The sequence below is a fragment of the Leptinotarsa decemlineata genome, unplaced genomic scaffold, assembly GCF_025532065.1.
Source record: "Leptinotarsa decemlineata unplaced genomic scaffold, Ldec_3_MD MMD2_tig00026328_RagTag_RagTag, whole genome shotgun sequence".
Classification (NCBI taxonomy): Eukaryota; Metazoa; Arthropoda; class Insecta; order Coleoptera; family Chrysomelidae; genus Leptinotarsa; species Leptinotarsa decemlineata.
The window spans coordinates 36,523,101-36,547,232 of NW_027412688.1; the positions used below are offsets into that span (position 1 = coordinate 36,523,101).

At 37.2% G+C, this 24,132-nt stretch overlaps 1 protein-coding gene across 3 annotated transcripts in view; it reads right to left on the reverse strand.

The window, feature by feature from the left end:
- LOC111503232 (uncharacterized) overlaps positions 1–24,132 on the reverse strand; it is a 134,581-nt gene that overhangs the window by 22,570 nt on the left and 87,879 nt on the right. For all 3 annotated transcript variants that reach the window (XM_074181986.1, XM_074181988.1, XM_074181987.1), the window contains one exon: positions 12,633–12,800. In XM_074181986.1, the coding sequence (XP_074038087.1) occupies positions 12,633–12,800 (168 nt within the window). The remainder of the gene's footprint in view (positions 1–12,632; positions 12,801–24,132) is intronic.

Genomic DNA, 24,132 nt, shown 5'->3' on the forward strand with positions numbered 1-24,132 from the left:
CGAACTTGTTAAAACGTCACACTTCATTGAATTGCGATGTTCAAATTCGAATGGAATTAAAATTTCCAGTTCGTGGAGCGTATGGAACGCTTCGGATGACCTCTATCGTCCATTTTGATAAAGTAATATTACGAACGCTTGTTGAAATTTCGTATTAGCGTTTACGCTTTCAAGAGCTTCATCATTCGATTAGTGTCGTTTTATAGTCGATATCTTTCTTAATTAGTGGGTGATTGCTTGAAATGTCATCGAACTAATAAAAAAGCAGTTTTATGGGAGAATATTCAGATGGGAATCGATAATGATGTTCTCACGTTGTCTTCTTGATACTTTTCAGAGAAAGAATATATTAGAGAGACGAGCAAGAAATCAATGAGTTGTAAGAAATTTTGGGTGATACAATTGTTTCAGATTTTTGTTAGCTCGTTATTTTCGTGAAATTTCATTAAAATATGGAACTATTATTTGGTGGAAATACTTGACATTTTTCAGTTTTGCAAACATCTCTCATTTCTAAATAACTACATGAAATACTCCGAGGGATTCAAATCTGGCAACCTTGTTGGCCATTTCCTGGTATGTTTTGGTTGTTTTCCGAGTTTTGCCGTGCTCTTCTTTGGTTATAATCTTCACAATCATTTTGACTGCAACTGCAGTACTCTTCTTGACGTGTCAGCTGGAACTGAAGCTCTCATTTCTGCCGTGTCATTTATAGTTCTGATTTTTCACGGCCTTTCTGTAATGGCGGGTTTGCATGTACTTCTCGCGCAACTTGGTTGACTTGACTTCGTTTTGGCGCTTTGATACACAGCATTGGAAGTTTACATTCCTATATTTCCTGGTATTCCTTCTTCTACCACCGATCCGTCGATTGGATCCGTCATATCCAGATAGTGAGGCCCATGTTGAGCATGATAAAGTGGTGTGTCATCATAAAAAGTGTTGAAATCATATTCTTTCATTATGGACACCAATTCGGAAATACGTAAGCAAGTTATATATACATACAAGTTCAACCCTGCGTCAGACATGTGGACTTTTGTGACATTTGTAGACACGAGGGGTGTGTGAGACCCCAATATGATTACTCTGTTGAAATTCACATTTTTTTGAATTTCAACATAGTTGTTATGGGAATTCTATACTGTAATATCTCTTTTTGCAATAAAATAATTTTCGATTTACCAAAACGAGCAAAAAATCGTTATATTCCGTCTTTACCAAAACAATGGATTCTTTTAATGCAAAAAAATCAGATTTACTCGAAGAAGTCTTCTTCTTGAATTTATTGCATTTGTTACAAATATATTTTGTATTTCGATCACGGGCACGAGGGCAATCTTGACACCTTCCTTGACCATTTTGTTCAAGTCTTTTGGATGGAGGTTCCACAGTTTCGCTTCTGGATAGTTACTAACGATGCTAACATTATCGCTAGTTTCATCACCATCAGATTCGTCAATTTCATCATCACTTCCTATTTCATCCCATAAGGACTGAAGACGGGCCATTTCTCGCTCATAATCAACTATTTTTATCAAATAATCTGAAAAACTACTCGATTTAATTTTCTTTGATTGCGCACGATTTTGAAACGTATAGAGACACGTTGGGTTTCGTTCACCCCAGTCGCTTTATAACAGGTCAGAATCAAACATACGTTGAACGACGACTGATTTGAGATGTGAATATGAGAGTGGAGGCTATATGCGTAAGCTACTGAATATATCCGACGCTGGGGCGCCAATTTCGAAAAGTTATATAGAATTTTCTACGGCTGGGTGAGTGGCGGGGGATCACTGTCTCTTTCATATGGGTGTTTGACAGTCCCTCGGTGCAGACCACACGGCACTCACCCAGTAAAGTTATCGGTCAACCACCCAATCCCGCACCTGCGGGTAACAGGCGTTGGCCGGTTTCAAGCTAGATGTGTGGGAGAGGTGTCTCGCAAGAGTTCTCGGCGGTTACTCATCCAACGCTGGAAAGGTAACTTTCCTAACATGAATGCCCCTCGGGGTAACGTAAGGGTATGCGGTGCAGACCACACGGCGTACACCCAAAAGTTATTGATGAACCGCCCTAGCCCGCACCTACACGGGTAATGGGCGCGACATCTTCGACATATGATGTGTGGTAGAGGATGCTCGTGAGAGTCCTCGACGGTTACTCATCAATCGTTGGAAAGGGAACTTTCCTAACATGAGTTCTAGGGGGGAGGTGAGTGCCCGCTCGCGGCTGGAGGCTAGTGAGCCTCATCTCCAACTGGCGTTGGCCTCTTAGGGGCAGCGGCTCCGCTAGCGGGTAAAGGGATACAGGGTTGCGGTAATCCATTCATGGGTGCATTGCAGCCCCATTCTGAGGCACTGGACGGCTTATGCTGTTCCGTGATCCTCGCCTGCTTCTGTACGGATCCGAGCGTTCGAGGTGTCGGGGCTCGCGGTCCTTCCGGGCTCTAGTATCCGAGTCTAGTCTTGGAGGGCACCAAGGCAGACGCTTGAGGTGTCGGACCCCGGTTGGACGGAGCTACTAGTATCCGAGCTTAGAACCCCGACCGGCCACTTCCGGGACCATATTCCCAATTGATTTGGCATGGTTGGCGGGGGCAGGTGTGCGACGCGAGCACTCTCTGGCGAAAGAAGAGCTTAGTTAACTTGTACGAACGTTCGGTCGAACGCTGCCGATGGTCCTGTCTCTTGGTTAGCCACACTAAGTAGATGTAAGGAAGCAATTCCGGGTTCGGTGAGCGGGAGGAAGCCCTGCGAAATCCTATTGGTGTGGGGTGAGGGGCGGTACCCGCAAGGATTTCCCGAAAATCCACCCCTCCACACCCGATCGCATCCAACGCCAGGGTGCGTCTGGGGGGCCTAACCGGCCCCCCAGGCCCCCCGGTGCGGTCGTAACTATGACTCTCTACGTGTCGGACGCAGGGTTAAGAAAGTGGACATTTTGATTCCCTCTTCACAATAAAAAAAATTAAAATGGTGAAATTTCGTTGATAATTTGACACACCAATTTATAATCAAACATTTCAATTTGAAAACTTTCATTTTGATTCATTTTGGTGTGTCAACGAGTCAAAACCATATAGATGGTCGTTCCAATAACACATAATCTTTCATTGAAATAGGGATGATTTTAACTCTTGAAGCGGACGAATCATGAGAAAACATAAAAATAATAAAGATCCAAATTAATTGAGTATTTTTTAATTAAAAACTTCAAATAATCCTGTTGAATAGTCCATATTGTGTATACTATTTATGATCTATTTGAACGCTTATTTCAACATATGTTTGACTTTCATCATACCATCTAGACACAGCAATGAAAACTTCATTTGAATATATTATATTAGGTATATGGATTTGGTAGACTGAAAATAATCAGGAGCTATTTGATACGGTGTGGAAGGTATACAAAATTTCATTTCGAATGTTATTACCGATGAAAATATGGTATTAGCGAAACGCATCTAGAATTGAAAATTGTTTGTGAAAATTATTTAATTTTCATCATGGAAAATGTGAAAAAATTGTATTTACAAGTAATCACCAATCTTCTCATTCTATATCTTTCATTCACAGAAAAAAACTCATACACAAATATGTCACATTGGATTCAACAGATTTCAACTATTTAACTTCCTTAGTATTTGCATAAAATTTGTAAACCAACAGACTAGTTCCGATTTCCACAGTTCACTTTTTGGCGAAGGTGCCAATCATATCATTGTTCCTATGGGCGGCAGCTGATTGACGGAAAAACAGATTTCAAACAGTGTTTTTCTGAAACAATATCGTCACATTTCTACGAATCCACCCAAACCACTAATACATGAACATTTTTCTTGAATCATTTCTTTCATTGGTGAAGAGTAGTTTTGAGTTTGTAGCTACGGCCAGACAAACATGGATACGGTATGAGATTTTAATTTATTATTTGTAGTGATATTAGGATTAGTAATCACACGTTAAAAGATAAGACCTCGTCAATCCTCGGCTCGCACAAGTTTAGACTTATGAGGATTGTTGTTCGTTGGAGTGCGACAGCTGGTTAACGGAAAACAGATATTAAACATATTTTTTTAAAAGCAGATTTTGCCGCAGTCATACTGTTTGAATCAAAAAGTCTTCAACTTATTTTTTACTTTTCGCAGTCTTCTTGGGAGTTATGAAATCACTTTTGGAAAATGTCTGGCATTGTCTCTTTGTAAACGGATTGCCAATTCAAAAGAGTACTCAAGAAAACCTTCATTGTGAGTTTTTCACTAAATAATTGAAAAGAAAAATTAACACGTGTTTCTCTATAGAATGGCTTCCAAGGCGTGTCTTTGCTGGAATCTACGTATTCAATGCATTATATATAACCAATTGATGTTAAATGTTTACTTGAGTTTGGGAATAAATCAATAAACCTTTACATAATCAACAATAAAAGGGTACAACCTCATTTGAATGAATATTCAATCTTGCCCAATACTTTATATTGGTCAAACGGGGAGAAGTTTTTCCCAAAGATTTAAAGAGAATTGAAGCAGTTTCTTAAATGGAATGACCAATTCCACATTTGCAAACCATATTTCAGCAGAAGCACATTTAGAAGGTAGAAGTTCAAAACTGAATTTTTCAGAATGTTTAGAAATACATTGAATTAGAAATTCATGTAATTTATTGAATGGCCAAATAGAATTGAATAACTCGTTACTGAATATTCTTTCAAACGTGGAAACTGGTACAAGTAATTTAATTCATTACAAGTTTATTCAAATGAGGTTGAACACTTTATTTTTTCATGTTGGGGTTCATTGATTCAGGTTCACATTCGACATTTTGCTATTTCATCACATACTCAGCTGGACATTCAGCAACTGGAGAATGTTATTCAATAACAAAAAATATCACGTTGAAATTGAAAATAAACCCAATTATTTCAGTGCAGGGAAACGAAGAATAAGAAAACAAACACTGTGACAAATTATGTTGCATTGTTGAATCACGAAGTCAAGGGATACAGATAATCCTTTTTCCTTTTTTTGTACGTCACAAAGATTGTCTACGAAGCAGAAAAAATGATTTATGATATCCGGAGGATATTTCGCTTTAACTGCATATTGCGAAAGTCAACAACAGCAGGTGAACGGCAGTGAGTTTTCAAACTCTAAAAGTAGACATTGTAGTAATGAATATTCAAGTGGGTCAGTTGATCGAAGTAGCATTAATCATTTTATGGAAACGACAAACAGTCGGGGAGCGAATGAAATATCAGTAGGTTGAAGCAAAATAACACTAAAAAGTTCAGTATCCGACGAAAGATGTTGAAGAAACGGGAATAGGTGAAGCTCTTCAGCTTGAAATGAATATATTAGAGATTTTTGAAGAGCATAGAGGACGTGTCGATTTTATGAAAGAAGTTCAGATAAATACTTCATTTGCAAGGTTACCGAACTTTCATAAAACATTCATTTTTTGTAATAATACTGCAATAATCCCTCATCCCATTCTGGTGAAATTAAAAATATATAGTTTTAATATTTTTTTTATGGAAAACAAAGCAAAACTACGAAAATGAATCAAGAAACAAAAAACATTCAATCTTTAGATGTTTTATAAAACAAAAAATTGAATGTTACAAGAAACATCAGTGGGCTATATTTTTTTGTCAATAATGTTGGCAAAACTGTGTCCCAGGCCGCCGATGGACTTTGCAATGATTTTTATCGCATTAAGGCTAAGCACTAATCAACATTGCCAAATTCCACCAGACGAGAACAAGTTACAATATTAATACAAAAAATGGAATTTTTCACGAAAGTTCAACACCCTGTATCATGAAAACAATGTTCCTGAACACGCCCTTATTTTCTTTCCATTACAATTGGTATATAAATATATATATATATATATATATATATATATATATATATATATATATATATATATATACATATATATATATATATATATATATATATATATATATATATATATATATATATATATATATATTTATGAAATCTGAAGTTTTCACGGATAGGAATATGCTGAACTGGTTTTTCCGGGTAATTGATCCGTGTATGTGATATTATCTCTAATTTCACCGACGTTTCGACAAAATCTCATTTGTCATTATCAAGGTGTGCTGTTACGTGTTCAGAAGTTTGTTGACCTTGCTCAACTCACTTCTTACTATAATGGTAAAATGGTATTCGTTATGTGTTCAGAAATAGAGTAGTCCATTAACCCTCTACTACCTACTATTTAAATGTAGATTTCATATTCGATACCTTAACGGGGAGATGAGGTCAACTAAGAAGAAGAAGAACTCAGGTAAAACTCAACAACATTTAAATAGTGAAAAATGAGTGAAAAACAATAAATTGAAGATATAAATTGACGTAAAAGTTAACATATATACGATTTTTTTTGTGGGTTTGACAAACCCACCAAATTGAGTTGGCATGAACTATACTCTTTTCTTGAAATGAAGGTTAATCCTACCTGGAATAAATGTTCAAGGAGAGATTCGAGAAAATTAGTATAATTATCTAATAATCAAGCTCAATTGGTGAAAAGTGCTTTGAAAAAAATGCTGTAGTTCTTGATTAAAGAAGCAGATATACTGACATTCTAAACTATGATATTTGTGCATTTCATTAGTTCGGACTTCCATTGTCTGATATGATATAAATTGATTTGAAATCCCAGATAGAATCAACAAAACATTAAAAAGATTAGCTGAAAAATTATAGTGACCAAACAAAATTGAAATTACAATGAAATAAAATACAAGCAACAATCAAAAAATCAAAAAATTGAACTATTAACACTAGATGAAAATTAAATACTATTGAAAAAATCTGAAAATTTTAAGTTAAACGATTCCAAGCCAAGTTAGTTCACGACGTTTCGATTGTTAGTGTACACAATCGTCTTCGGGTGATAACTGGTATGATATTTGTATTTGTTTTTATGCTTCAAAGTGATGAAAACAAAACTGGAAGCAATTCTGTTCTGTTGTATGAGCTGGATGTGTTATTCGACTTCTCCGCCACAAAATTCATTAATTTTCAAAATCTTTCTCGAATAGTCGATTGTTTTTGTTATGAATACAATTAGAAATAACAAATATTAGAATGTCTCCATCTCCTTGGACACCGATGAAGACATTTTTTCCCGTTTGGAATATCCCAACGTAAGCAAAGTTCTGCCGCATCCACCATACTCTCCAGATCTTTTGCCAACCGACTACCATCTTCGATAACTTTCTCACCAGTAGAATCTTCATCAATTAGGATCGGGCATGAACGACTTTTTTGTGTTACGTTGGCAAAAGTGCACTAATTTAAATGACGCTTATCTCGATTGAATTGAATAAGTGTTCACTGAGATATTACAATTGCAAGTAAACTCATAAGAACGGGTGAAACTTTTGTAATAACCTAATATTTGACTTTTGTGATATCATCATTATCAACATTCAAAATCTAAATCATGAAACTCGAATCTTGAGAGCTGAAAGAAACTAACTTTTGAGAAATATATTTTTTCATTGTTGTAACTGTGATTTTTTTCAATTATTTGAACTCTGGTTCCATCCAGATAAAAAACATTGAATTCATTTTATAGAATATACGCTGATTTCTTGAGCTTAGTATCTCAGTGTGTGTTCCATTCAACTTGATGTTCACCGTCTGATTTTGAAATGTTTTCTGACAATTTTGATCCTGTTTACTGTCTATTTCCGACGTAGTTTCGAAAAGTTGAGATGAATTTTTGTATAATTCCTCATTCCCTTTCAAATACGCAAAATTATTCAATACGACAGGTTACTGATGAGAAGAACATTTTTTCGGTGAAAAGTACTTTGAATTTACGGAGTTAACAAAAAAGTTTATCAGTTGTACACCTCCATTAAGTTCTTCACTACATTTTTCACTACATTTTTTCAGCTTGCGAAAGATGAAAATCCTCAAAAAAGTCTGTAAAAATGAAAAATATGGCACTGACACTTCTAATAAAGCATCATCCTTGAGTTCAACATACTGCATACATATATCCTCAGTGTATAAACCAGTGAGTTATGAGCGAATAATAGAAATTTTTTTCGATTATCATATACGAATGACGTTCATCACAATTCAAGCTAGATAATAGGTTCATATATTATACTTGTAATAATTAAGTATGGGACAGTTATTATAGGTAGATTTTTTTGACTCAATGCATATGATCTTCCGATGTGGTAACTCAATTGGTCTATTGAGATGTCGGAGAATAAGCATCACTAATCATTGCTTGTCACAGTTGAATAGTTAGCAGTTTGCCCAGCCTTTGGTCATAAAGTTATGGCTTTTCATGGTCACGTAGAAAGATATTGGCAGGAATAATGCTAAAAAAAAACGAATCCCGAAGTTGTGTACAGAATGCAATATACAGTTGAGAACAATTTTTATCACCGACTTCCAACCAAAAAAATACGAATTACATACATCTGGTGGTGTACCCTCAATTTCTGGTCTCGAGTTCTTCAAGTGCAAGTGTCATAAGGTTTAGGTGAGTTGACCTCCAAAATTCTGGGTGCCGAAATAAAGATGTATGCTGTCTATTCAAAAAATACGGAGAATTTTTATTTTTTCTCAATGTTGTTGTCCCCTTCGGAAAAATCCCAATCAGATACAAATCTGGTAGATACGGTGGCTGAGGCATAATTACGATGTTGTTTATGCGATCAAGCAATGACGAGCGAGCAGATGCCTTATCGTGATACGGAAGTCATGAATTGTTTTTCCTCAATAATGGACGTTTTCTTCGTATTGTTAGTCGCAGGCGGCGCATAACTTCAAGATGATATTTCTTATTGACTGTACGACCATATGGCAAGGGTTCCTTCAAGAACTTTCCATTGTAGAGTAGGGAGGGTGAGGGTAGACCTACAGCACTTAGGCCACATGTGACCCATTGAACTTCCCCTCGAGGAGTTGTTCTCCTAGGTCATCGTCCATCCCGTCCTTTCCAGCAAGGTGGACAGGTCACTAGGAGACATCTTCTTTATATCGGCAGGTGTAGGCCAAGACTCGCCGAACACACACCTCTTATTGACGATAACTCCGGCCACTCGCATAGGATATGTCTGACAGTTTCATCTTCCTGTTCACACATCCTGCGTAGAGGTGTGTCCACTAGCCCCATATTATGGAGGTGTTTCCTAAATTGACAATGGTCAGTCAGAAATCCTACTGTTAAGCGTAGGTTTTTCCCGGTCATCGCCAGATATTTCTTCGGCGCCAGCTTTCCAGGATCGCCCAGGGTGATCCTGACAAGATTGCATCCTTTGATTCCAGTAATATAGCTATAGGAGTTCTAAGCCATTCCTTATGGAAAAACACGTGCAAATTTGAGCAGGTTCATTCTGGCGTTTTTTGGGCCCAGGCCCACTTCACACGGAAGGGGCAAAGGTCAGCGCCTCGTCTCTGCCAGACGTCCATTATGTGTAAACTGAGCCTTAGCCTTCAAAACCCACTTCAGACCACCTCCACTTCTTCACTTTTTATTTAGTCAACCAGTCAGCTATCGCGCATACAGCAGGAAATTCAAATCAGTAGATGAACAATGTATGTACGAGCTCAAAATCCCATGTATTTTCTTATAGAGCTAATTTTTTTGCAATTTTTGGTTCAAACAGGAGTGGGGGAAACGTGTGACGTCATCGACGCAGGATGGAATGAGTATTTTAGCGATTCAAACATGAAAATCAGCTCCCTTAGAACTCCGCCTCACCTATCGGCCCCCTAAGTACCCCGCTCATCGGCCCCCTTGAGACTCCGCCTCTCAGGCCCCCTGTCACTTGTCGGACCAAGCTTGTTCATCTACTGGTTTGAATTTTCCGCTGTATGCGCGATAGCTGATTGGTTGACTGAATGACAGTAAAAGTGGAGAAGTGGAGGTGGTCTGAAGTGGGCTTTGAAGGCTAAGGCTCAGTTTACACATAATGGACGTCTGGCAGAGACGAGGCGATGACCTTTGCCCCTTCCGTGTGAAGTGGACCTGAGGTCCATAAAAACGCCAGAAAGAACCTGATCAAATTTGCACGTGTTTTTCTATAAGGAATGGCTTAGAAATCCTATAGCTATAGTACTGATTCCATCCCATTTCTTTAGGGATTGAGCATGGGTGTGACGTTTGGGTAGTTCTGCAATTGTCAAAAGCATCAGGTCGTAGGTGTCACTGGATCCTGAAATTTCTCACTAGTTATAACCCTTTTGACAAAATCTGGATGCTCATTCGACGGTTATTTTGGTCAAAATTCAACAATTTTGGAATGAACTTCGCTGCCACATGCTTCATGCTAAAAAATTGCATGGCATGATTCAACCAAGCGTCGTCATTCACATCTTCTCGACATTCTGTGGAAAGCTTGTAAAATTTTCTGACTGAAACTATAATCACTGTTAGCCATTGTTCTGATTCACACCAACTTGCTGTCGATTAGTAAAATTACCAAAAAACTCAGGTTTTTTCAAAACGATAATGCATTCGTCGTTAGAGCAGATGGAAATGTTCACTTTCAATTGTCCTTCATCATGAGAAGAATCAACCACGCGACCAATCTGGCTAATGAAGGTATCCATTACAACATTTTCTCCACGAACATAGCAGGAGACTCCTATATCGACATATTTATGTTGCCGCAGCAGGGAACACTAATTTCCAGTCTGCAAGCATAAAGGACACGAAATAGCCAATTACGGACAATAACAAATCAAGTCTGCTACGGAATTCCAGAACGCGTGGCACAGTCAAAAGGAGAAGAAAGAAGCGTGTTTCTGAAGTGAATTGGTTTTCTAATTTGACGAATAGAACAGGGCGAGTGAGAGTCAATTGCCCGATGAGATGGGGCTGTTTCTAATTATCGCTGGAAATGGAGTGAGCTGAGAGGATGCAGACCTTGTAGTGAATTTTATCCCCTTCGGCCCTGAGGAAAAAATCTTTCACGAATGTTTCTTATTTTTGTTGAATTGAAAACAACCTCAAAAAGTAGAAGCTACCGATATGTTGCTACAGCTGGCTATACTACTCTTGTCTCACTTCGAGATGAGGCAAGAAAATGCCTCCTCTTGCCTTTTATCGACAGATGTGTATGAATAACCAGTATCGACTAATCCGTTTGTACCTGCCAACCTAAAAGTTATGCCAGAAAATAATAGCCAACCCAACGTTGGTATTCTCTTTCACGCAATGACAAGTTGTAGCAATTCATCGTAACGATCAAATTGTTACAATTTATCGTGTGTGTAAACGGGAGATTGTAACGATTTATTGGGATTGGAGTTGGAGTGGATGGTTAAAGCCGGCCGGCATCAATTTCTGGAAATCGTAACGATGTGTTGGAACCTGTAACAGTTGCACCAATTTATCGCTACGATTTAACTCAGTGTCTAATCTGCTCTTGCGCTGTAGGGTTGTTTCGTGACATATCAGTAGGGTTATAGGTGGCTGATTTTTTTCCCAATAAGTTGTGCAAAGCACAGTACGCAAGAACTACTGATTCAATGGTTTCCACAACTGAATTAATTGCGGTGTGGAAAATGCGGAATCGTGAAGCTAAAATTCCAAAACTGTTCTCAACCACTCGCCGTGCCCTCGATATGCGATAGTTGCAAATTTTTCTCCCGTTGTTGAGGGGATCCTGGCTGTGTGGCTCAATAAGATCAGGTCGCAATGCAAAGGCGTCGTCCCCCACTAATACACACAATATTGTTTTAATACTTCGTAGATAGCCTCACTTGTTTCCGGGACTATTTTGCTGAGAACTGGTCTAGAAATGGCAGTGCAATATTCCATGTCTTTCAAACTTCTTCCAGTGGCAAGGAATCGTAAGGTAGCTGAGAGTCTTTCGTGGGGAGATACCGCTTTCTTCATAACAGTATTATATTTCGCAATATAAATGGAGAAAGTGAACTTAGCAGCTCAATATAGGTCTCTTCGTCCATTCTCAAATGATTTCACCAGTCCTTTGGTTCATTTTGTAATTCTTCCAATTAATTTACATGAGAGAAATCCGTTCTCTCTAGCAACCACTCACGGCTCCACTGTGTTCTTGGTTTTCGCGACTTCTTCACCTTTCTCACTAAACAACCGATGTATAGCGACAGCAAGCCTACTTCCTCCATGGTTTAAAGCTTTCCTGGGATCGATAGCGGTAAGTAAGTGACAGTTGACAAGAAATCGTTACAATTTATCGTAGCGTATAAACAGTGCTCTATTCTTTCGATTTGTTGGAGCGATAAATCGTTCAATCAATTGTTACGATTTATCGTAGCGTGTAAAGCCCCCTTTATACTTTCGATTGATATTTTTTGTAGGACAAACCACAAGCACTACAGAAAAATCTTTGAAGCTCTGTAGAAGCGGTGCCTGTGCGAAAGTAGTGATTCACATTGGATTTGAATCGCTGGAGATTATATTCAACTTGAAAAACGTTCTCAGCTTGGCCATTATAATCTGATTATTGGATCTATATAAACTTTTATTTTTGTATTCTTTTCTAACTTGAATCTTAGGAAAGTATTATTAAAAAAAAGTAAGTAATGAACTGTTTCTCGCCGCACAATGGAAATAAGGCAATATTCTTACCTGGTCTGGAAGGATTTGATGGCTTTGTATCTGTCCTTGGGTCCAAGCAGCCATTTGTTTGGGTGGAGCGTCTGGAGCTACAGCGCCTTTGTTTCTCTTCTTGTACTCGTGGAGGATGGGAATCTTGGAATTCTTGTCGGTACTTGATAAAATTACTTCTCTTTCGATCTAAAACAAAATAGCACAATCAAAATCCGAAAGGAACATCAAAAACAAAGCATATGCTCCAAGGTCTTTGGTGTTTCGAATTAGGAGCATTGTGAAAAATATCAATTCCTAATGAAACTCACAAGTTCCTTCCATGGGTTTTCACGTGTTTGGATTCTCCCATCAGTCGTGATTATAATTTCAAAAATACTTTATAAGCAATCACTCAAATTGGATCTTTAATGTCAGCGTAGTTTGAAGATTTCTGTAGAAGGTTGAGCCACCGGAAGAGAAGTCTAAGAAACTTTGTCGGTTCGAAGTTGCTCTTGAACTGAAAAAACTACAATTTGAACAGAGTACTAATATTCTTACAGAAATCAATCTACACTGTTGGAGCTTGTGCTGAAAACAACTACTTTCCCAGCATTATATTGGTGGATATTGAATTATATCCAAAATCAATGCAAGTTGCCTAATACTTCTCGTTCATTCTTCTCGATAAGATCATCTCTAGAACGAGTTCAGGGACAATGCAGAAAAGATCCAATCCAAATAGCAGTTTGCCTGAGATTCGACTTGATTCAAACGTGGTTTGCCTACAAGTATGAAATCTCTGACTGAGATAATTTTTGAAAAGTAAAAGGTCCATCTCGAAAACAAAGCCCCAAAAGCGAGAAAGAAAAAATACCATGTCCGACCTCTCCCAACATTCCTACTTAGTAGTACCTGGTAAATTCTTAATTGAACACGACTTCTCTCCTGGCTAATACCACGATGGCAAAAATAAAAATAAAAAAAAATATCAAAATTATGGTACTATTTTTGTATTTAATAACTCTTTCAGAAAGTTGTCCATTTTCATTAAATATGCACATGCATTCAAATAGATGTGCATTCAATTTGAACTTTTTGTTGAATAATCATCAAAACCTACATTGAATCATTCCCAAAAAATCATTCCCAAAATGAATCATTCCCAAAAAATTTCATCGCTTCAGTCGTAATTTTATATTCCCTTGAAGCCTGAACCATAAATATGAACTATTAAATTTTAAACATCGATTATTATTCAAGTCAAGTGGATAATTTGTTATTTCATAATTGTTTTTGTGATAATGCAAATGAAGGCTGCGGTAGTATAAATAACAACCACTACGGTTATTGAAGTAATTTTTCAAAAATTCAAACATCCCAGTGACCATGGTTATACAACAAATTCGAACAGTCTTGGAAAACATTAATCGCAAGACCAGGACATTAATTACATTGCCGGACCGTTCCATTAACTATTTCACGTTAGACGGGGAACTTTCTTGTGTATCCGACCCCACATTTAATGTCACTCTCAGAAATGAAAATTCCAATTTCGAAATCAAGTGTGATAATTTGAAATTTTACAGGGTGCTATACATATATTACAAACAGAAGATGATAAAATTCTCAAAACCGTTTCCAGGATAGGAAGCGAGAACTCACCCCCATTAACCCCCAAGTTTCCACCCACCCCCACTGGAATGAAAATTAATAACTCCTTCATTTTTGAGAAGTCTATGGAAATGCTTTCCAATGATATAAATAATAATTGTACAGGGTGTATGAATAATTGTGAAACCTCAAAAGAAGCATTTAATGAAGTTTTGTTCAACAAAAAATTTGTTGAAAATCTCAGTTGGGAAGTAGAATTGCAAACGCAAACTGAGTTTTATAAACAACTGACTTGAAGTATTCCAATAGAAAAAATTCAGTTGGCGTTTAGTCTCGGTAACCACTCGATAAGACCACTCTTTCCAATGTATTTGTTCGGATGATTGGTATTCAACCAGTGCGTTACTGCAGCTGCATACTGAGGAGGTGTTGGAAGTGCAGAAGAATTTTCGTCTAGAGCTAGATTTCCTTGGTCGTTTTTTGCTTCTCTAATTCATGAATAATTGAAGCTTTGATGTTGTTTTCCAGTTTATCCAAATAAATTCAGCCACTTGAATTGATTGGTATAAACAAAGGGACAGTTGAAGTACTGCCTAATATTCCTGCTCAAACATGTAAGTGTTTCTGGATATTGAGTGTGACCTTTTCTGAATCGATACGGTTTCGTATCACTCCAGTACTGACAGTTCTGTTCGTTCACATTTCCATTCAGCATAAAAGTATATTAATCACTGGAACAAATATTTTTAAAGGTCTGGCTCTAGCTCAAATTTGTTCAGTCATAAGTTCACAAGCCTCAATTCCTCTGTCATTCCTTATGAATCCTATGGAAAAAAAAACAGTTGCCTTTTGAATTTTGAGATAGTATAAAATAATACAATGCAAAGTTTCTTGCAAAATATGAGCATCAGACTTCTGCTTATTTTCTGTCGGAATGAGCTGATGAATGGTCCTAAATTACTTCCTTGTGGTATCCTTGAGCTGAATTTTCATGGAATAGATTTACTAGCCAACTCTCATAGTATCTTGAATTTACCTACTCTGTAACGATGAGGACCCATTACTCTGGTAAAAATGAGATAAATCAACCTAGTTGAAAAAAAAATTGACACCACGTAGCAATAATAATAGTCATATGGGAAATCAATATACTTTCTGCCTCGATCTACTCTATGAAGGGCGACAATATATAACAAACTGTTGGATTTTTTAATTTTTGTCAAAATGTCCCCGTCTAATTCAAGATTTCAATCACACAGCAATCTATGCATTTACAATTTATTCATGAGTCTGGTGATATATTGGTAAAGCAAATCAGAATAATGGGCTTGTTCCGATTGGAATATCAAATCACATTCTGGGATTTCACACTTGGAAGGAATTTTTACCAAAATTTGGAAAATGCTTCTGATGAATTATTTTCATTTCATTATGGTAGTACTGACTGGAATAAGTTATTTGCTCTCATCAAATCCTGTTTAACGATATATTCTCTAATACCCGTGAAACAACTGAATTATAGGAGCTCATATTTGGCAAGTATCTTGAAAATAATATAGTAATTGTAAAAAGTATGTCGAGAATATTGCAGCAAATTCAAAAACATAGGCTTTCACGGCCAGAGTAATGATTAAATACAACAAAATCTGGGTTGCTACTGCGGCAAACATCATCAGCAGTCTGTACGTTTACTGCAAGGAAAAAAGTCTTATCAATTGTCCGTAGCTGGAATTCTACTCGTGTAAAAAAACATGGAATAGATGTTTGCTCTCACAAACCCAGAAGGCGATTTTATACCTCTGATGTGTGGCTCATTTTGACATTGTCAAAATGATGTTCAAATTTCAATTTGTTGTTTATATACCAAGGTAAATGATATTATATTTGTTACTGATGATATCAGTTCTAATGAGATATCGTAGATATATTGGCAGGACAGGGTGTAGGTCTTCCTTACATAGACAGAGGAAGTTTGAATAGTATATCTATCTTCTTTAGGTTGTCAGATATAAGTTCCATCGAAGTCTGTGTCTGTATCATGCCAGAGAAGTGTTATATGTATCATCAGCAAACAATGTGAAGAACTCAAGAACTGATCCTTATGGTACATCAGCTGACAGAGCTATCAGGTTTACTATCAAGTAATTTTACAAACTGGTTACTATAAGTCATATGAGATTCGGTGGTATTTGTCAAACCTGCATACACGTGACTGATAAATCAGGAATGGAGTCGTGAATAGTTTATTTGTAAATTGTAAAGTGCTTTTGGCTTTTACGCCATCATCAGGGCGATACCTGCAAGTAAATGATAGTCGTGAAATTTGTTTGAAGTTGAACTTTAAATTCTTCTTTGAATTACTTACTCTTCAAGTGTATACAGATCCTGCAGAATCAAAGTACAAAACCTTAGTACAACAATACTCTGAGTAGACGTGAACATGAACATTACAATAAACACCTTTTTGGGTTTAGCATATTAATATTTTGTTTAAAAATTATAAAATTATTTCCAGCGTGCTCAATGACGAGTACGAGGAGGAAAAGTAAGTGAAAATTTGTCATAGACATAAGGTCATCATTAATTATAGAACATATTTAGTTTAACAAAAGACACATGTAGTAATCACAATACGTAAAAATTCTCCAAGGTGAGATCTTGAGAAATGTTGATTTTCAATTGGTTAATTTAGTCGTCTATGTAAAGAAATATGATCTATTCAATTGTACTAGAAAGGGGATTGTTACGTAATTCTTCGTCTATTTGTAAATCTTCTAGAAAATCCAACCTATTAACATTTTTTGAATCGACTTCTTTTAGACTGTGTGAATTACGACCGAAAGCTGATTTGTCTGGTTTATTCGAGTGTTCATTTATTCGAACTTTCAAAGGTCTACAAGTCTTTCCAATGTATGAAACTTCACAATTTATGCAATTGAGTTTGTAAATTCCACTTTTTGATAACTTATTGATTTAATCTTTGTAGTTGACTCAATGTTTACTTGAGTTATTTGAACTTTTGAAAGAAATTTTTGCATCTTTCATTTTATTGCTGCAGAGATGAGACTTTCTGAGAGATATTTTCACTTAAAAAAGTAACGATAAATGTTCAGAAGGTTATTCAATAATGGGATAAGTGAGATTTTGGTCTCTTTTATTCTTGACCTTGACGAATTAAATTTATGATGATATTGGTGTTATAGCCATTGTTGTAAGTAATTTGTTGGAGAATATTTAGCACAGTGTTGTAATTCCAGTGTGTAAGTGAAATATTGAGATGTCCGTGAATGTAGCACTAAAAACCTACCATTTTGTGTTGGTGAGGCTGATTAGAAAAATAAGATATGGCATGGTCAATTTGTGTGGGTTTTCTGTAGATACTGTATTCCAATTTGTTTGATTTTATTATGGTCAAGTCTAAGGAATTCTATTCATTATCTGATTCTAGCTCAAGCGTAAAAGTTATATTTGTGTGAATTGAATTCATTCTGTTTGAAAGATGCAGCTAACAATCAGAAACTAAATTTCTGAAAGAAAATTGCGCTTAACAAAAACTTCTTTGCACAAAAGTGGATGGATCATTCAAGTCAATTCTTTCATTCAGACTATTGTTTTCAAATACGAAGGAAATATTCCTGATCAACTTCTCGAAACACGCGAAGTCGAATTTGCGAAAAGATAAGTAGTAATCGCCTTGTTTTGTGCGAGCAAAATCCGCGTGGGTTTGAAAAGATGAAAAACGCTGTGTCTGCAACCACATTACAATAATAATCATAGTTAACGTTATGCTTGAGTATTGTTTCGATGTAAATACAGTGGGAACGTTCTCAACGAATGGAGGAACTAACAGTACTTTTGTTGTTGCATACGGATGATGTGAAAACAATTGAGAAACGGATTTGTGAAAATCTAGAATGCTTTTCTCGTTGGTAGGAGTGATGAAATTCATTGTTAAACGAAGTGTGTTGTGAATGGAACGCCCTGCATTCGACTACTTCATCTTGCGAGGAGTTTAATCTTCGTTATCACCATAAACTACCTTAACTACGTTTTATATTTTGAATTTCATTCGAACTCAGCCAAGAAAATCAATGTTTTTCTCCGCTTTTATAATGGCTCTTGAAATGGAAATTAAATTAATTCTCCTTATTCCCAATGAGTTTGTTCTTTGTACTGTCTTTCAATATATTTGATGTGAGTATAAAGAAAAGTTTATCTTTGTCCTACGAATTGCCGATTACAATATTGAATCTACTCTAAATGATATAGATTACAGTCGTAGACCCATGGACACAAAAAAAATCTAGATTTTTGACTGGAACCATTGAATATTCAAGTCAATATTTGATCTGAAGTAAACACGTTTTCGTTTCCAGAACAAAAATACTGTTTCTCGACGTGTTTCGTTAACCAAATTATCATCATCAGAGTTTCTCTGATCTTCTGATGATGCTGACTTGGTTAGAACGTCGAGAGGCAGAATTTTTGTTCCAACGTGTAAAAAGTGTTTTCTTCAGATTCATTTTACGTCTGAGATTCACATTCTATTTATCGATTCAAATTCTTTACTTATAAATGCGGAAGTCACTCACTTAATATTCACCCATTTATCTCTGTTTCTTGGTACTGTTAAGCCCTAGGACGCTAAAATTTTGGTATATAGATGCTTCTTAGGTCTCGGATGCACACTAAGAAACGATTTTCAAATATTCCAACTGGGGCGCCCCCCGTGGGGGTGATAGGGAAGCGTTACTCAATGCCCTCAAATTTCTGGTAAGTGAATTTATATTTAGTGTCAGTATTGCGCCCGTGCGGAGCCGGGGCGGTTTGCTAGTTTTATATAAAAGCTCTCTCAATACTGCATTCAGTGCAACCTGTTCAGAATGTTATTCCAGATACACTCAGTGGTCAGGAAACGTGTGAACTCTACATAACTATAGTTCATATAATAATATTCATTACTCCTCCAAAGATTCCAAACATTGCATCACAAATAATATTCATATAGTTGATTGAAGCCGATTCCGGAACCTCCCCCACCACTTTCAGTCTTGAAACGAGCTTCACTTACGTCACACGATGTAGTCAAGGTAACTTTGAGGGAGTTTTTTCGGTTTGATTTTGAACGACCTTGATCTACGTCACACAACGTAGACAAGTTGACTTTGAGGTAGTGTTTTGAGTTTGATTTTGATTAACGCCTCTTATTTTCGACAAAGCGACTTTGACTTCGAAAGAACTCGCCTCTACTGAAGTTTTGAACCTACGCCACACGATATAGCCAAGGTGACTTTGAGGGTGAGTTTCGTGTTTGACCTTAATTCACACTCCATGTTACGCGGCTATCTTGTTATGAGTATTCGACCTTGAACAATCTCCAACTGCGTGGGCAAGGTTGAAAAAATCTGTTTTTCCGTTAACCCGCTGTCGCCCCCTGCCTACGAACGACAACTCTCAAAAGTCGAAACTTGTGGTAGCTAACTAACGAGGTCTTACCTTTTGAAGTGTGATTCCTAACATGGTGGATTCCAGACTTTTTATTTTGGGTCTGAACGACCTTCAGCAATATCACATTGTGATTTTGACTACTGGATATGTTGTATTGCTAACGTCACACTTGGAAAAAACAACAATAAAACAATTCTTTAAATTATTTGCTCTAATAAGTTAGCAAGTCTAGCACCACTGAGAAGACCTGGGTTGGTAGAAACAGCGCTGTTTGGTGTTAGACCACGAGAAACTATCCTGTAACTATTCTCAACCCATCTCAGATGTTTCAAGGTAGTTTTTCAGTTCTGCTCTTGATGACTCCTTTGTAGTTTTCTCATCAACCCATTTATTGATCTGGTCTCGTATCGTATAATTTGGTACATCACCTGCAGACCGCGGTTTCAAGGTATTTATTACCTCTCATCAGTACAGGAAAGATCTTACCCCGACAGTAAAGTGTCTAGGACTCGATTAATTTGTCCGCCAATCACTTCAATTCTTTGCGGTATTTGATTCAGAAAAAAATATTAAGAGTTTATAAACTCTCCTCTGACAAAGCAAATCTTCCTGAAGCATCCATTATTCATTAGTTGTTCAATTATGCCAGAATATAATTGAGTGGAGAAGTAATCAATTTCTCTATTTTTTTATGTTCTGTACTATTCTATTCTATTGTATCCCGTTGTACTCCATTTGTTTATTCCGTTTCGATATGTTACATGTCATTCCATTCCGATTCGTTTCGTTCCATTCCCTCCTCTCTCGCCCCACCAACTCTGCCATATTTTCCCTCCACATTTCTCATTCCTCCCCCACCTCTCTCTTCCATCTTTCTCTTTTCTTCCCTTTCCATGTCATCTCTTCCCTTGCCTTTCCTTCTGTAATGTATTTGAAACATTCATTACCTATTGAAAATTTTTTGTCTACGACTATGTTGAATTTATGATTTTTTATAGTTATTGAGGAATGTATATTTAGTTTATAGTATTCAAAAGGGACAATGAAACACTGATTGTCATTGCACCCCTATGTTATACACTATTCTACAATAAGACTGAATCCCGTCATGAAATAAAAATCTCTGGTTGTAAAGTAAAACATAAAATATACATTTCTCAATAACTATAAAAAATAAATTGAACATAGTCGTAGACAGAGAATTTTCAATAGGTAATGAATGGTTTCAATACATTACACCTAACCTATCCATTGTATCCTATTCCTATCCAATTCGGTTCTATTCCATTCCACTCCATTCTATTTCATTCTGGGAAGCTATCAAAACCGTATTAAAATGAAATCCCTCGACGAAACGCCACTGGGGGCTTATTTTTGTTTGCCTTAGATTGCACGCACATATACGCCCATCCCAGCAACGTACAATTTCGTATTAAAACACGGTATCTTGTGACCCGAAATTTGATTGCTATCATGCTCTCCTTTATTTTGTACCTGAAATTGGAGCGCAGCACAAATAGCTTCAATATATTCCGTCGTTTCGCTTCTACCTGGGTCGAATACGCGAGCTGGACTCACGTAATTCCAATTCATTTCGAGTAATACGATAACTGACTGTCTGGAGATGTTTGTGGTGAATTAATTTGATAATGCCGTGGTGGTTCTTGGAAGAGGATTTGAGAAAATTTACCAGGAAGTGTACCAGGAAGTAGATAACTAAGTAGTTTCATTCAACTGCTAGTAAAAAAATAGAAAACAGAAAATACAGACCTGTAAAAATATTTATATAAACAAAAAATTGCATCGAGATGAGAAATGAAGAACAGGTGTGAGGCATTTCTTTTAGAAATGGTTCTACAAAACTCAATCCCTTTTTATATCCAGTTAGAATGTACGACTGAAACACGATATGTTAGGCTAATTCAAGTTCATAGTGAGTGAATCTACTCGACCCTCCACTACAACTCACCATAATTTATTGTGGCTTACACAGATTCAAATTCCAAGAAATAGGACCAGCTTCTCAACGAAGCCAAAGAGTTTGTTTAATGAATTATTTTTCAATATTACTGGAGTTTTATCCCAACACTAATCTTCCTCTTGAAGATGATAACTTGGTGACCGAAACACGTGTCGAGGTGTTAAAACAACGGTTTGTTGTTGGGATAAAACTCCAGTCATATTGATTACTACACCAAAGGTTTCAAACAGTGCATCCTAAGTAATGGTTTTTCAGATAAAAAGTCTTGGAATGGACCAATCCTGGTAGATTTTCTGAAAGCACAAAACAGTTTTTGCGGTCTATTGAAAACACTCCTCCACACCAGAATAAGTAGTCTCCTAACGCGCATTTTGATAATCTAGTTATAGTATCTTCTGATAGTGCTGACTTGGTTAGCAAAACGCGAGTCAAGAAACAGTATTTTCATTCTTCATGCAGTTCAGATATCCAGTTACTGTTTGGAAACCTACAAAAATGCCAATGATAGGTTTTGATCCATATCGATCGATATTAGTATCGACGAAGAGGTCGCATAGAAACCTAAGGAAGTTGGTATCGCTATCTTGTGAATACCTGCACCGAAACCTGAATGGTTTTTTATCCATCTGTGAACCAACATGTATTTGCTCTTGATATTTCCTTCTTCCGGAGAATCCAGTCCTCTCTCCTATGTTTGCTATATTCCGCATAAACTTATTTAATTCACTCTGCAATATGCACAATTCTGTGTTGTATATCAACCTGTTTCTTTCAGAAATATTTGCAAAAAAGACGAGTCAAGACCGAAGATAGCCAGACAAGCATGTTTCTGTAAGCTCTAAATATTTTGGTCACCAAGCAGTTGCTCTTCACGTAATTATTGGTTAAATATAATCGTTACATCCACAGAATGGATTTGTGTGGCCCTAACCTTACCACTGTAGGACAGTGAAGTTATTCATCCACGTTTCTGATCCTGGTGACTGTGGGAAGAATACGCTGTTACCGAAATTTAGTCCAGTAAACTGTTAATAGATTGTAATGAAGCAACCTGGTGGGTTGCCTGTTGGGTTGACGAGGGTGGTTTGCTCCACCCCCACAATTGAGCGATGTGTCAACCGGTGGTTCAAGCTGCGAGGCCGGACGATCGATTTTCACTTCCTATCATCCAACCCGTGCTAGGAATCACACATTAGAAGGTAAGATCTCATTAGTCCTTAGCTCGCACAAGTTTTGACTTTTGAGAGTTATCATTTGAAGGAGGTTACCGGAAAAACATATTTCAATCGGCTCAATTCTGTAATTCATACCAACAGTGTGACCAGGGTATCAAACTCTCAGTTCAGATCTCTCTGTATCTGTAGAGTAGGGAGGGTGAGTGTAGACTCACAGCACTTAGGCCACATGTGACCCATTGTACAAACTCCATCATCCATCATCCATCCTGTTCTTTCCAGGAAGGTGGACAGGTGACTTGGAGTCATCTCCTTTATATGGGCAGGTGTGGGCCAAGACTCGCCGAACACACACTCTTTTTGGCAACCTTGAGGTGTCTTACGGTGACCTCCGTGAAGGTTTTGGAAGGTGCAGCGACATTACTGTCGTTGCGCTGCTTCATCAACCTTCTTGGGGTCTTCTCCGTGAAGGTGCACAAGTGAGGGAGCTTTTCTGTAGGGGCAGCCGGTTCCTTTCCTTCATTGAAGGCGGAACTCTCGGCGCCCTTCAAGCGATCCCAGTTCAGGTCAGCGAGATGTCCGATAATCCGAGACAAACCCTTTTGCGAACGAATTACAACACACTCTTCATCGAAAAACTCATGATACGCCTCTGTTTCTCTGCGTATGCAAGCTCTAATCGATAGAATTTGCCTTCAGGCTAGGTGATTTCGAATCGCTGAAATTAAAAACGGAGGTAGCGGATTTGACAAGCCACGTGATTTGAATCGGATATTTTAGAGCGAAATTGTAGCGATTCTGATGTAAATTGAAAGAATATTATGGGAAGAATCTCATTCTCATCTGACACAACCGGAAATGGTTTATTCGGCAATTAGAGTGCTATTCAATAATGCGAGTGCACAATAAGCATTTATTCGACTGAGTGAGTTCGCAATTAGGTCCTAATTATACATGCACGAGCTCAGAGTAATCCCTGTTTCGAATGGAAGACCGATCAATTAGCTGCATCAGTTTATCAATCATTATAAAATTCAATCAGAGAACTGTTAGATCGATATTTCGGTGAGGAAAATACCACAAGATTATATTTTCCTACCCACATTTTCTTCAAGTAGTATGTTTATTTTATGTCAGAAACTCTTTTATTCTTTATTTTATACCTGGTCAGCTCCTAAACAACAAAAATTGTATCCAAGATAATATCAATGGCTATCAATGTTAGTCTTGGAAAAAACTGCACTGGTTTTCTCGGTGTCAATTTCATCAATGTAGCGAAGGGAATTCAGAATTTCGGATACCTGCCCTAATATGGAAAGTACAT